At 40.3% G+C, this 12,553-nt stretch overlaps 1 protein-coding gene across 1 annotated transcript in view; it reads right to left on the bottom strand.

Annotated features, from left to right (window-relative positions):
- The window catches only part of LOC126510746 (aldehyde dehydrogenase 1A1), a 38,326-nt gene that overhangs the window by 15,489 nt on the left and 10,284 nt on the right, over positions 1–12,553 (bottom strand). The window contains exons 3-7 of the mRNA XM_050157436.1: positions 6,229–6,369; positions 4,955–5,084; positions 3,438–3,499; positions 1,732–1,860; positions 378–491 (exon numbers count right to left, since the gene is read on the bottom strand). Of these exons, the coding sequence (XP_050013393.1) occupies positions 378–491; positions 1,732–1,860; positions 3,438–3,499; positions 4,955–5,084; positions 6,229–6,369 (576 nt within the window). The remainder of the gene's footprint in view (positions 1–377; positions 492–1,731; positions 1,861–3,437; positions 3,500–4,954; positions 5,085–6,228; positions 6,370–12,553) is intronic.

Here is a 12,553-nt window from a genome sequence, read left to right as displayed (position 1 = left end):
CCCCTCCTCCCGTTTCCTTCCCCCTCCCCCCTTCCTCCTCCCCCTCCTTCTCCAGTCCAAAGAGCAGTCAGGGTTTCCTGCCCTGTGGTAAGACCAAGGACCTTCCCCCCTCCATCCAGGTCTAGGAGGTGAGGATAGAAGCTATATTCCTAAGAGGTAACAAGAAACACTTTGAAAATTGCAATCATTCTGAATTAGTAGCAGTTATTTTCTTTTATCCTAAATCCACCCACTTTGTTCTTGATAAACATATTTCAAGGGCAGAGTAAGTAACAAATCATTGAAACAACATTTGCTTGTAGAAGTGTTGGCTGAGAACCAGCTGTGGAGGCAGGCTTGTTCTCATTAGAGATGAAGCACCCGGAGACTGGCACTACCTGTGTTGATCCCGTGAAGGCCACCTTGTCGATGTCCATGTGAGAGGAAATGGCTGCCCCTGCGGTTGGCCCATAACCAGGAACAATGTTCACCACGCCAGGAGGAATCCCTGCCTGCAAGTTAAAAAGCAGGCAGTCAAAGATCAAGAACTTAATTCTCAATGGAGGTGACTACACGACAGAAACTGTTTTCTTCTTCTAACCTTTAAAGTTTTTTTTTTTTACCAAGAAAATTTCACTTAAGTATTTATTCTTTATTATTATCATTTCCTTTCCTTTTCTATATAAAAATGTGCTCCAAGGTGATAAGATTGAGAAACACCTTCTTCCAAAGCCAAATATCTCATCAACATTGCAGTTGCGATGATTAGCTGTGTCAACTGTCAGAAGGGCGAACTCCTTGAGAAAGGAGCCAGAAAAATATGATAAAGTATGTACTCAGAAAGAAGGCATTGAGTATCCTCAGCAAAGCTAAAAGTCTAAAGAGAGGGCACATTTTCTGTTTTTCACTCTTGACTTTCGAAGCAGAGCAGCAAAGCTACAAATCCCTAGAGGTATTGTTTATCAGGAAGACGTCGCATAGCAAAGCCTCTCATCCCAGAATGATAGTACAGAGTGATTCCTGTTCCACTGAACACAACAAAGACAGAGGCACTAGTTTGATGGGCATACTAAGATTTCAAGGTATTTGAATCAAAAATGCCTCATTTTGACAAATTTTGTCCATTTTAAATTGAAATGAAAAATATCTTAAGGATATTGTTTCAGATTTCAAAATTCTGTGTTGCCCTTTTGAGTTTTTGGTATTATATTAAGAGAAGAAACCGGTAAGTTGTTTTTAAAGGGTGAAATCACTCATTTTGGTTAATTAAAGTGTTATGTACTCTGTGCACTTTGAACAGGAAAGAAACTTTATCTGAAGCTATGATGGACAAGGGACCCAATGTGACAGCAATCATATTGGCACATGTGGCCTCTAACCTTCAGTCACATTCAAACTAAAATAACTGAAGGAATTCACAGAAACAACCCAGCCGGTTATAAGTGCAGCAGTGACAAGACACATTTCAGCAATGGAAAGAATGTCATTATGTCCTCAGGAATTACGTTCATGAGACTGGAGCAATATAAGTAACGGATTACAAGGTGACTGGCTATAAGCCTCTGTGATTATTTACGTGGAGGCACACTTGTATTGGCTGACAAAAGTCACAGCTTGTAGTTCCGCTGCTTTCTTCTCCATGACTGGGCAGAAGCCATGTGTGATCCGTGAAGCTCACCGCAGTGCAAAGCAGGCTGTAAGGTGAATGGGGGACCCTGAATTCGCTAGCACGTTTAGACTCCGGAGACTTACCTCTTTTACTAAAGATGCCATATGAAGAGCAGTGAGAGGGGTTTGCTCTGCGGGTTTGACGATCACTGTGTTCCCACAGGCAAGTGCAGGGCCTATCTTCCAAATGAACATGAGCAACGGGAAATTCCACTAGAAAGCAAAATTGAGCAAATTTACATTGTCTCAAAGAACAGTTTCTAAAACAGCCTGCCTTGATAGATGTTGAGTAAAAACTGGTAAATTCTGTGTAATTATAAAACATATCTTACTTAGGTTCACTGCTAAAAGCAACTTGTAAATGATAAATGTTCTGAAATAACCACATGGAAGAAAATAGGGAAACACTCCCAAATTTAATCAAGTGCTGTTATTTTGAATTCTTATTCTACAAGGATGATATTATTTTATGTTTTTTTAAATAACTAAGTATGTCAAAAGTTGCAGATAGTTTAAAAATATGACAATCTCTCCCTATATCTTTCTAGAGAGCATTTACTGAATTTACCCAATTATAAGATCTTTCAGCACATTTAATGTCTAGGAGACTTCATTTTTTCTTTTTAGACCCTGGAGACTGAAACCAGGTCATGGACATACTGAATATACTTTCCACAATACAGAACTTTGCTCAGTCCAAGATAAACAATATCATCGAAGGCAAATCAAGTTCACAGTGGGGTAAATGCTTGGGTTTGGATTTTAGTAAACCATTGGCCACCTATAAGAAGTAAGATCTGCTACTGCTTCTCTCTCCAATGCATTCTCCACTCGTGAGTCCTGAAAACAGTCCTCTCTACTTTAGATGTCTCCAGGATTAATTGAGAAATCCAGAGCTATGGCAAAGCGCACACCTGCCTATCATGAGTGAAGCCCAGGGTTTGAATCCCAGAAAACCAGAACAACACAAGGGAAGTTAATGTTTAAACGTATCCAATAGTCCTAGCTGGTAGAGTGAAGTAAGTATATTTGAACATTTTTTAAGTCTTTGAAGTAATGGACAGTTCCATGAAATACATTGATATATTCATCTCATTAAGGAGAGTCAATGTCATTCCGAAAACTTCGGGACAAACTTCACTGTGTTTTAATTTTGCCTTTTAAATAGTATCTGATGTATCTGGCCAGTGTTCTCTATTAATCTTGGAAGAAATCTGGTATTTTTGGCTGAATAAATTTTAGTACTAATCTCTGTTAACTAATGGTGCAATACAGGCCACAAACTATTCCAGTTTTCATGGAGACTTTTCCTTCCATTTAATCAAAAGATATTTTACAGGACTTGAGCAATCTTGCTGTTGCTATTGTCCATGGTGGGAAGTCTTAAGGAGCAGAGAGAAGCGTTGGGAGCTGTGGACCCTGCTGTGTCCCACTGAAATATCCCAACACAGATGAGCCATGTCAAACTTTGTCTTACACTTATAAAGCACAGTTCATGAGAACCAAAACAGAGCACAATTTCCAAAACAACCAATTCTCAAATACTTAGGGCTTATTTGGCAACACTGAAACATCCTCACAGGGTACAGCAGTAGTTTTAGGGGGTTCTGGACCAGATAACTCATATCCAAGAAGCTAGGTTACAGGAATACGAGCTTCAGACAGTCAGACTTACTGAATTTACTTCACACAAAACCATCAATATAAGCTTCACTTGTGTGGGTATGACCTTCAGATCAAATGGAATCACAACTTTCTTTCCCCCATGGGAGTCATTAAGAAGAACTTACAGGGATGATTTGGCCACACACTCCAATAGGCTCACGTCTTGTATAAGTGAAAATATCTCCGTCTGAAAAACAGAGCAAACACACCGTCCAGCAAAGGCAAATGTGGGATCTACTCAGGACAGGGTGTTGTGAGCATGGTATGAAAGGAGGTTTCAGAGTGAGGAACAAAGAGAAACAAAATATCCCATCTACAAGGTTAATAACGTAAACAACAGAGCTCTCAAACAGCAGTTAGAGTGGAAAGGCTGATATACAGGAAAATAAATGAGTAGGTGGGCAAAGATCAGACAGGCAGTTACCACCATTCCTAGTATTCCAAGATGGCTGCCTTCCCTGCAGCACCTGTGTTTACAGAGTGATTCAGGAAGGTGCTGGGAGGTGAGGTTCCCTTTGGGTAAGGAGCCACATGCAAATGTTTCCAGCATTTCAGATCTCCCAGTACTACCAACTTTGAAAAGGTAAAAGCTTTAAAATAGTAAACCATCTCCCCAGAGAAATCAGTCTGTCTACTGATTATAGGCTTTTCTCTTGCCTATCAAACATGAATATAATGTCTTTCAATCTACCATCTGGGTTTGGTCAACTCCTGTGCCACGCTTTGGTGTAGCTACCCTGGGAATTTTGCTGTTTTGTGTTTTGTTCTGGGTCCACCACAGTGCTTTCCTGTCAAGTCCTAGCAGTATTCTCAGCAGCTTCTTCTACCTTTCCTAAGACTGGAGTGGGAGCCACAAAACATCCCCATTCCTGTTCCCTCTGTTGTCTCATTTCTATCTTCTTACTTCCTAGTGACCACCTCTCAATCTGAATCCTTCAGTTAGTGGAAATGTATGCTAGTGTCAGAACTGGAAGTGGACTCTTAAGTTCCTGAAGTCATTCCATTAGAGACATGGAATTCAGCCTTTATTTTATTGCCAAATTGATTCTTTCCCTCTGGAAATACTTTTCATATGTCTGTTCTGCTACATGCATACAGAGTAATACTTGTACAAATTCTTCCATGCAAACCTTTAAACTCAGCTAGTAAATATTTTCTCATCATGTTTTGTGTGTTTGGAAGCATGTTAATATGAATTAGTTTTTTTTTTTTTTATAAATTGAACTTAAAGGGGCACAAATAAGCATCCCTGCCTCTTTCTGGACCAAATGTCTTAAGCAATTACATTAAAGGTGGAATGTCGATGTTGTTATGGAAATGAAGCAGAAATCAGTGATTTCAGTGGCCAGCTTTGAAAGTTGGGGCATTTAGACACCTCACTTGGATTTGTAAATGATGATTCTATGAAAATGGCTCACCTTACTGCCATCTATACTCTCCATAGTTTTAATTCCCACATGATTACCTTTAAAATCTATTGACTCAATACAACTCTCTTCTTCAGAAATATGTTTATCCAAAGTCAAGGGGAAATAATTATTGCCTTATTGTTTGATATCTTTCTCAGAGTTTTAAGTTATCAGCTCTATGGTGGTAACCTTCCCTCTCCCACCAACCTCGCTATTTTTCTAGGTATACTTACCGCTTGGTATTGTTTGGCCATGGATCTTGTCAGCCCAGCCTGCACAATATTTTAATGCTTTTATGCAGCCTCCTAAATCTGCCAAGTATGCATTGGCGAAGACTTTCCCACCATTGAGTGCCTCCATTGTCTGAAAAGCCAGCACAAACCACAGTTTACAATCACAAAAAGAACATTAGATTAAGAACATTGCTCCCTCTATCTTTCAACCATTTTCTGAAGAGGCAGTTCTCTGTCCCTCTCGTCCCCCTTCTCTTCCTCTCTTTTTTCTTCCCTCTCTCTCTCTCCATCTCCCTGTCTCTCTCTCTTCCCCCATACCCTGTAACAAACTTTCTATACCCCCGCACAAGAGCATTTCTTGATGGAGCTGGCTCCGTGGAGTGCTGTTCCAGAAAAGCCGGTTCAACCCCTACAAGGTAATTTACAGTCATCTGTAATCCCAGTTACATGTAAAATTATGGTTCCTTCTTCCCTGTAAATACATTAATCACACACATAGTACATAGATACACATAGTACATAGATACCCCCCACATGAAACAATTTAAAATAAAAATGAATCATATACTAATGTATGAATGAGCAGCGTAATTGGATCCAGAAGTTTACTAACAAGAGTAAAAAAAGATGTAAAAAGTAGGTGGTTGGTATCATGAGGGGCAATGTTTTGGCAATTTTCAAAGATTCATGAATTTCTCCCTAAAATACTTCAGAAACAGTAAATTGGAAAAACCAGGGACATTGTCAAAGGAACATTTGACCATGAAAAAGACTCTAAACAATTCTAGAGAAAAGGCAGGATGTTTGTGTGCTTTCTTAGTCAAACAACTGGCTATTTCAATCAGTAAATCCTCTTGGGAACCCTCATATGTGCTGTGGAATAATCCTCTTGTACGCTGTAAAAATTTTTTACTCAAATTGGTTTAGTAAAATGCTAATTGGCCCATAGTCAAGCAGGAAGCTAGAGGAGCAACCAACCTAAGGATGATAGAAAGAAGAAGGGCATAAGTCAGGAGTCACCAGCCAGATGCAGAGGGAGCAGGAGAGGAAGGTGACATGTTAAAAAAAGGTACTATGATGTATCAGAATATAAAGAATACAGGTTAACTTAAAATGTAAGAGCCAGTTAGTAATAAGCCCGAACTCCTGACCTAGCATTTATAAGTAATAGTAAGCCCCCAAGTCAATTATTTGGGAAGCAGCCAAAAAAAGGTAGGAAGAGAAACGTCCAACTACACCTATGTGTCTTACTGTTGGTGTTGGTGAATACTCACAGCCAGCAGCAGACGATCTCTTTCCATTAAGTCAGCCAGCTTGTTCAGCAGACGCCCCCTCTCTGAAGCATCCATGGTGCGCCATGTAGAGCCAATCTGAAAAGCCTGTCGTGCAGCCTTCACGGCTTTGTCAACATCTGCCTGGAAGTCACAGAGCATTCTATTCAGGAAAATCAAATTACTAGATGAACAAAAACAATATCACAACCGTATAAACCAGGACACAGTCCTCATGAACTAGAAGCTAGACTTCATTAGCCCAAAGCCCAGAGCCTTCCACACTCTCTGCACCACAGTATGCAGGAATGGTTTCTCTTGAGTAATATTTATAGTAAGCTCCAATAGCCTATCAAATAGTCAAACTCCTAGATGCTATGTTTGGATAGTTGTTACTTTATCCTATTGTGATGGAATATTGATTATCTACTTTATTTGAAAAAAAGTTCCAGTTTGTTTACATACATTAGCTCATTTGATTCAGAAATAAAGGAGACCATCTCCTTTACCAAATAGGGGCTAAAGTAGCAAATTTTGGTACATTTACAATACATCCGGTTGGAAAGGAGAGTTTAGGGAGTACATGGTGCATTGGTTTGCATGAGAAATGTCAACTATACACTTAAATGTTTTACCAGTTGCCACCCAGGTGTTAGCACTGTTTGGAGAGGTTGTGAGACCTTTTGGACATGGGGACTAAGGAACAGAAGTGGAGACACAAGTCATGAATGACACATGGGTTGTAACTGGGATCCAGTGGCATCTTGAGATCTCCTTCTGCTTTCTGGTCCAGTGGAGCCCTGGTATCACCCTCCTGCCACTGGGCTCTCTTTTTTTCCTTGACCATTATGATAGACTGTCCCTTTCCTAACTGGGAGCATACACAGATCCTTCTTTTTTAAAGTTGCTTCTGTCAGCTGTTTTGTAAGGAGGATGAGAAGAGAAACTAGCACTCAGACCCTTCCTTCTCCAACCAGCTTGCTCTTCCCAGACTAAAGGAATGTGCACATATTTACAGTAATAGTGAAGTTGTTATATTCTCTTTTGTTGACATTTTGTGAGACTCGACAGGCTATAGACTCTCCAGAGGCACGGAAGGTGTCTGTTAGTGCGGAGCTTGAGCCAGGCCCTTAAATACTTTTCTCCCCATCAGCAAAAGAAGGAAATGTGATGCCCAGCAAGACATCCCCAGCCCTCCAGGCTCTCTAGAACCCCTCAGCCACTTTAGGTTACTCCACAATTCACCAAAAGGTCTTTCTCTTGGTTTCATTTTCTCTGTCAGGAAAATGAAAGATTCATTTGTCCCATATTATTATTTGAGATAAAAGAGGCTACTATGTTTAAATGTATGAGAACTTTATTTTAAATAAAATACCTGGTGTGGAATTAAGGTAGGTTAAAGGAACGATTACTAAAACACGCGACCCTGAGAGGTGGCTCACTTGAGTAAAAGCCCTTACTGCCATGCCCTATATCCTTATTCCCACTCTAAAGCCCACATGGCAGCAAGGCAGCAGTAGAAAACCATTGATGGCAAGCTGTCCTTTAACCTCCATGTGGGTGCCCTGATACACGGGTGTGTGATTCAAGACAGGTTTTTTTTTTTGGGGGGGGTGTAGCCCTGGCTATCCTAGAACATGTTCTGTAGACCAGGCTAACCTTGAACTATCTCACAGAAATCAACCTGCCTCTGAATCTCGAGCGCTGGGATTACAGGTGTTCACCATCACTGCCTGGTTAATATATTAATATTTTAAATATAATTATTTTTTTCAAAATGTTATTTATAAGACTGGCATTGTGTGGAACCCCATACATCCCACAGGTCAGTGGACTGCATCTTTATGTAGGAGACTGAATTCGTCTGAGAATTAGAGTGTCAGGAAGGAGACTACCCTATCATTTTGAATTGCTTACACTTAGCTGAACTTCAGTTTTGCCTTCACTTTAGAGAGGCATGGAAGGCTGTATTTCTCAGACAGCATCCTGCAAGACAGCAAAGAAGTCGACATGTGTGTCAACGGAGATGGAAATAAACCGTGTCACAGGGCAAATGCTCCTGCATGTTTGAGACTGTATTATCGCTTCTATTTGGACTTCGTTTCATTTCTCAACAGATTTTCTTAAGTTTTACCTAAGAAATTCCAGACAACACTTTTGGAGAAGAAAAAAAAAAAAGCAAACCTCAAAAGTCTGAGTTTTCCCACGTGATCTATGGATACTTGAACACACATATGAGCATGTGCATACATGTACATGCGTGTGTGCGCACACATACACCCATCTCTATGATAGACCTGTGAGATGCAGGTCTTGTGTATTGCGTCATTGGCCTCCGTCAAGTATTAGCTCTCTTGAGTCTCCTCCCTCTCCCTAAGGGTGGATAGAAAATGGTTTTGAAACAAATCTTGCTGTTCCTACACAGAGCTATGATAAACAAAATTTGTTCTTATGTTTATATCTTTTGGGGCCATGACTCTCCTTTCACAGCATTTATATAATCCTGCAAGACCAGAAAGAGTAGGGACTGTGAATTCTTGAATTCTTTTTTTTTTTTTTTTTTAAATCTTTTGAGACAGGGTTTCTGAAACTAGCCCTTGTAGACCTGGCTGGCCTCTACCTCACAGAAATCCGCCTACTGGTGCCTCCCAAGTGCTGCGATTAAAGGCATGTGCCACCACCGCCTGGATGGGACTGTGAATTCTTAGTGAAACAAAACACCCAGCTTTGAATCCTGATTTTTTCCTTTTAACCATGTAAGATTTGAGGGATGCAAACATCTGTGTGTCTTTACAGTATTCTAACTGTAGGTCGGCTAATGATAGGACACGGAGGTAAAGATTTTGTTCGGAAGCATTCACTAAGTTAGAGGAACATAATAACCAAACACCACCTTATCATATTATAGATACAGCCTTCCCTCAGTATCCAGGAAAAAAACAGTTCCCAAGTCCTAGAAAGCTCACCTTTCTAGGTCAAACTGACATAGAATTTTCATCTAAGCCGCAGGCCTTTTTGGTTAAGTCTAGTTTATTTCTTGATACATAAAACAAGGTAATTAGTAGAGAACAAGGGCTAAAAGAAGCCTGTGAACTCAGTGTCCATCCAGCGGGGATACACTGCATCAGATCACACCGTTTATGTCAGCAGCTACACCTTCTTATCTCAGGGCGGTTTTATTTACCAACATGGGACTCACAGATGCGGACGGTCCAGTCTGTTCTAAAGTAAGATACATTGTTTGAAGTTCATTCCTCTTATTCAGAACAGTTGTCTCACAGTTTCTATACATCAGACATGCTAAATGTCCATGGACAACTGTGGTCCAAAAGAGACCAACATGAAAGCGACTACAGTAGCCTCGTCCATTCCAGCATGTTCTTTCACTTTTCTCCGTCCTCTTCTACACCGTTTCTGTCCTTGCATACTGTCCCCAGCCTCCCATTCATCTTCCCTCCCCACTGTCTCTCTAAGGCTTCCAGGCCAATATCCTTCATGTAATTAATCTTATCACTTTCCCTCTCGTGTTTACCCCTGCTTGCTTCATCCACAATCCTAAGGTCAAGGCTCCCTGTTCGGTTTCAAAGTTCAGCATTTTCTGGCTCCACTTTACCTGCTGAGACTTCCTGTTTACCTTTCACCTACTCCGCACAAGCCCTCCCTTCTTATCTTGGCTCCTGAAATTCTCCTGATAGAGAATGCTCTAGCAGCAGGTTTACTTTCAAAGTTCCGGTTCAGTGTGTTAACCTACCGTAATCACCACCAGGCCCACATCTTAGCGGCATATAGTCATTAAGAGCTTCTTACTGATCTCCTGGACAGAATGCAAGTTCTTCATTGCCAAAAGTTATTACTACAGATAGTTATCATAAACTTTTTCTATTTATAATAGCAAGGAAATGGAAGCAACTTATGTGTTCACCAAAAGATAAAGGGAAATGTGGTTCACATAGAAATAGAATATTTTTCAGTTGTAAAAAAAATGAAATAAAAAAATTTCAGGAAAAGAAATGGACTTAATATGTATAATGTTGAGCAAGGTCACTCAGGCTCAGAAGAGAATCAAACGTTCTTTCTCGTGTACAGATCCTAACCTTTAACATTAATGTTTATATGCAGACTGTTGTGTGGGTATAGAGTAACATCGATAAAGGAGACAGAGGAAGAGTAATCTAGTGAAAGAGGGCCCAGAACACAGGAACTGCGAGAGACGATAAAATCTAAGTATTTTTCTTAGTTTCAGTTCTGTCATAGTCTGTTGTGTTGGCTAAGTCCACAAAAATAGAGTTGATATTGAAAGTGTGAACCCCCAAATGAAGTACAGTGGCTTCAGAGTGGTCCTTCTCGTTGTGTAGAAGTCCATTGAGATGCACAGTGTGGGACCAGGCGAGCTTTGTTTGAGGGACTTTCTTAATCTAGCTGTGTGATATTTTTCTTTGTGAATTCATTTTAACAAAATGATTTAAGAAAAAGAGAGGCTTTAGGCTCCCAGCACAAAGGCAGGCAGGATCTCTATACCCCAAGTTACTACTACAATTAAGTAGCATGGACCTTGTTTTGTAGGTAAGTAGACTGTGCGTGTGAAGCACAGCAGAAAGTAGAGACATTTGATACTATATCTTACCTCCATACTTCTTGTATCTCAGACAGGCTGTCTAACAAAGCTGCTTTGAGTAGCATAGTCGTTGCTCGCTGTATTACAGACGGCAAGATTTCTTGCAAGTCTTTTTTTTTAATCTTGCTAGTCTTTTAATACACATCCAGTATTAACATTTTTTAGTTTTATTATAATCTAACAGGCTATGCTACTATCATAGAAAGGTATGTATTTTGCCTTATATCATCTATTATAAAATATTTATGTAATAATCATGGTTTAGCCAATTTCATTATGTTACAAAACTTTTGTATTACCCAATGTACGAATCACATTTTTAATATGTTTTGTCAAAAAAGTTATTTGTATATTTTTATTCAAGGACTGGCAAGCTATACTTTTTAAATTACAACACAAGATTACCTGGGATTTTCTATGACCAAATCCTATGGCCTAGGGACAGTGAACTATTCCAGTTTTGAAGTTAGAGCCTGGCCTGCAGGCTGAATGTGTGCAGGTGGTTTGAATGAATGTGAGAAAGCAGGAACCTCTAAGACTAGTGAGGGAGGGTCCCAAAGCTTCTATCTCTCCTGGAATCTGGACCCCCCACCTTAAATTCAGTCAGAGATGGAGAAAGTAGCAATCAGACCAGTTTCCTTTCACACCTGTCGGAAGCACTTACTTGAATGGACATTTAGTTTTATCCCTCCAATTATCTATTAGTTCATGCCCCAGGATTAGTGAGCAGCTCCTAAAGGAGCCACTGAAGTGAAAAGAAAACACTTCCCCACCACAGGCAGACTGCTTTTTAACAAGCATTTGCTCTGGCTGCGGCCCCACACTTGTGATACCATGAGAGGCAGGATGGGGCCGGTTGGCAGCCCCATTCTACTCGTGAATGAAATCTTCAAGACCGTTAGCCTTTGACCTAACGAGCCACTCCAGGATATCAGGTTTCTCGTGACTGTGAACTTTAACCAGGTTATGCTAGAGTGACTAAGCAATGCTAGCCACTCCTCATTAGATTCCTCCCAAACTGTGTGAACAGAAATAATTCTAAAAAGACATTGTTTAAATAATCTGTTTTAGAAATAAAAGGAAACAGACAGAAATGTGGTCGTGAAGCTAGTCCTAGTTTATTACAAATAGTTTATATGACTGACAATTGCTTAGATGACTCATTTGTTCAGCCAACCATACTGGCACAGAGACTTAGCCTACAGTTTGCCTGGGTATGAAATAGTCTCCTTGATCTTTCTACGGGAGGGGCAGTTGTCACTAAGCACCGAGCAGATCAGTGCTCACTGGCAAAGGTGCTGGGATGGTCACTGGATCTTCCTTCTGTGCCTGAGGAAGATGGTAACCGTCATTGACTCTCCTAGAAAAGTTCTGCCTGACAAGGCATCAACTGAACCCAGGTAGAGAGTTTTGTTTTCCTATTGGGACTAATCCCATTGTCAGAGCAAGATGTTCCCTTGGAGCTAAATGTTCAAGGCTTCATTGTTAAAGCATCAACAATATTTCTTTTCACTAACTGTCATCTATAGATTCATAGCCCTGAGTGACATTTTTATCTACATGGAGAAGGCATAGGCAGCGGATGGGTTCTTAGTTTGTGAATATCTTACTGCATGTGTGAATTATTTTTCTATTTGTTTCTTCCCAGTCTTGTTGGAGATACTCAGTGAATGAGGTTGGCATTTGAGGTAAAGCCATACTGTGTGTTGTATC

This window comes from Alexandromys fortis, unplaced genomic scaffold (assembly GCF_014885135.2).
Source record: "Alexandromys fortis isolate MF-2015 unplaced genomic scaffold, M_Fortis_MF-2015_v1.1 scaffold_10, whole genome shotgun sequence".
Classification (NCBI taxonomy): Eukaryota; Metazoa; Chordata; class Mammalia; order Rodentia; family Cricetidae; genus Alexandromys; species Alexandromys fortis.
This window is presented reverse-complemented; position numbering and strand designations above follow the sequence as displayed.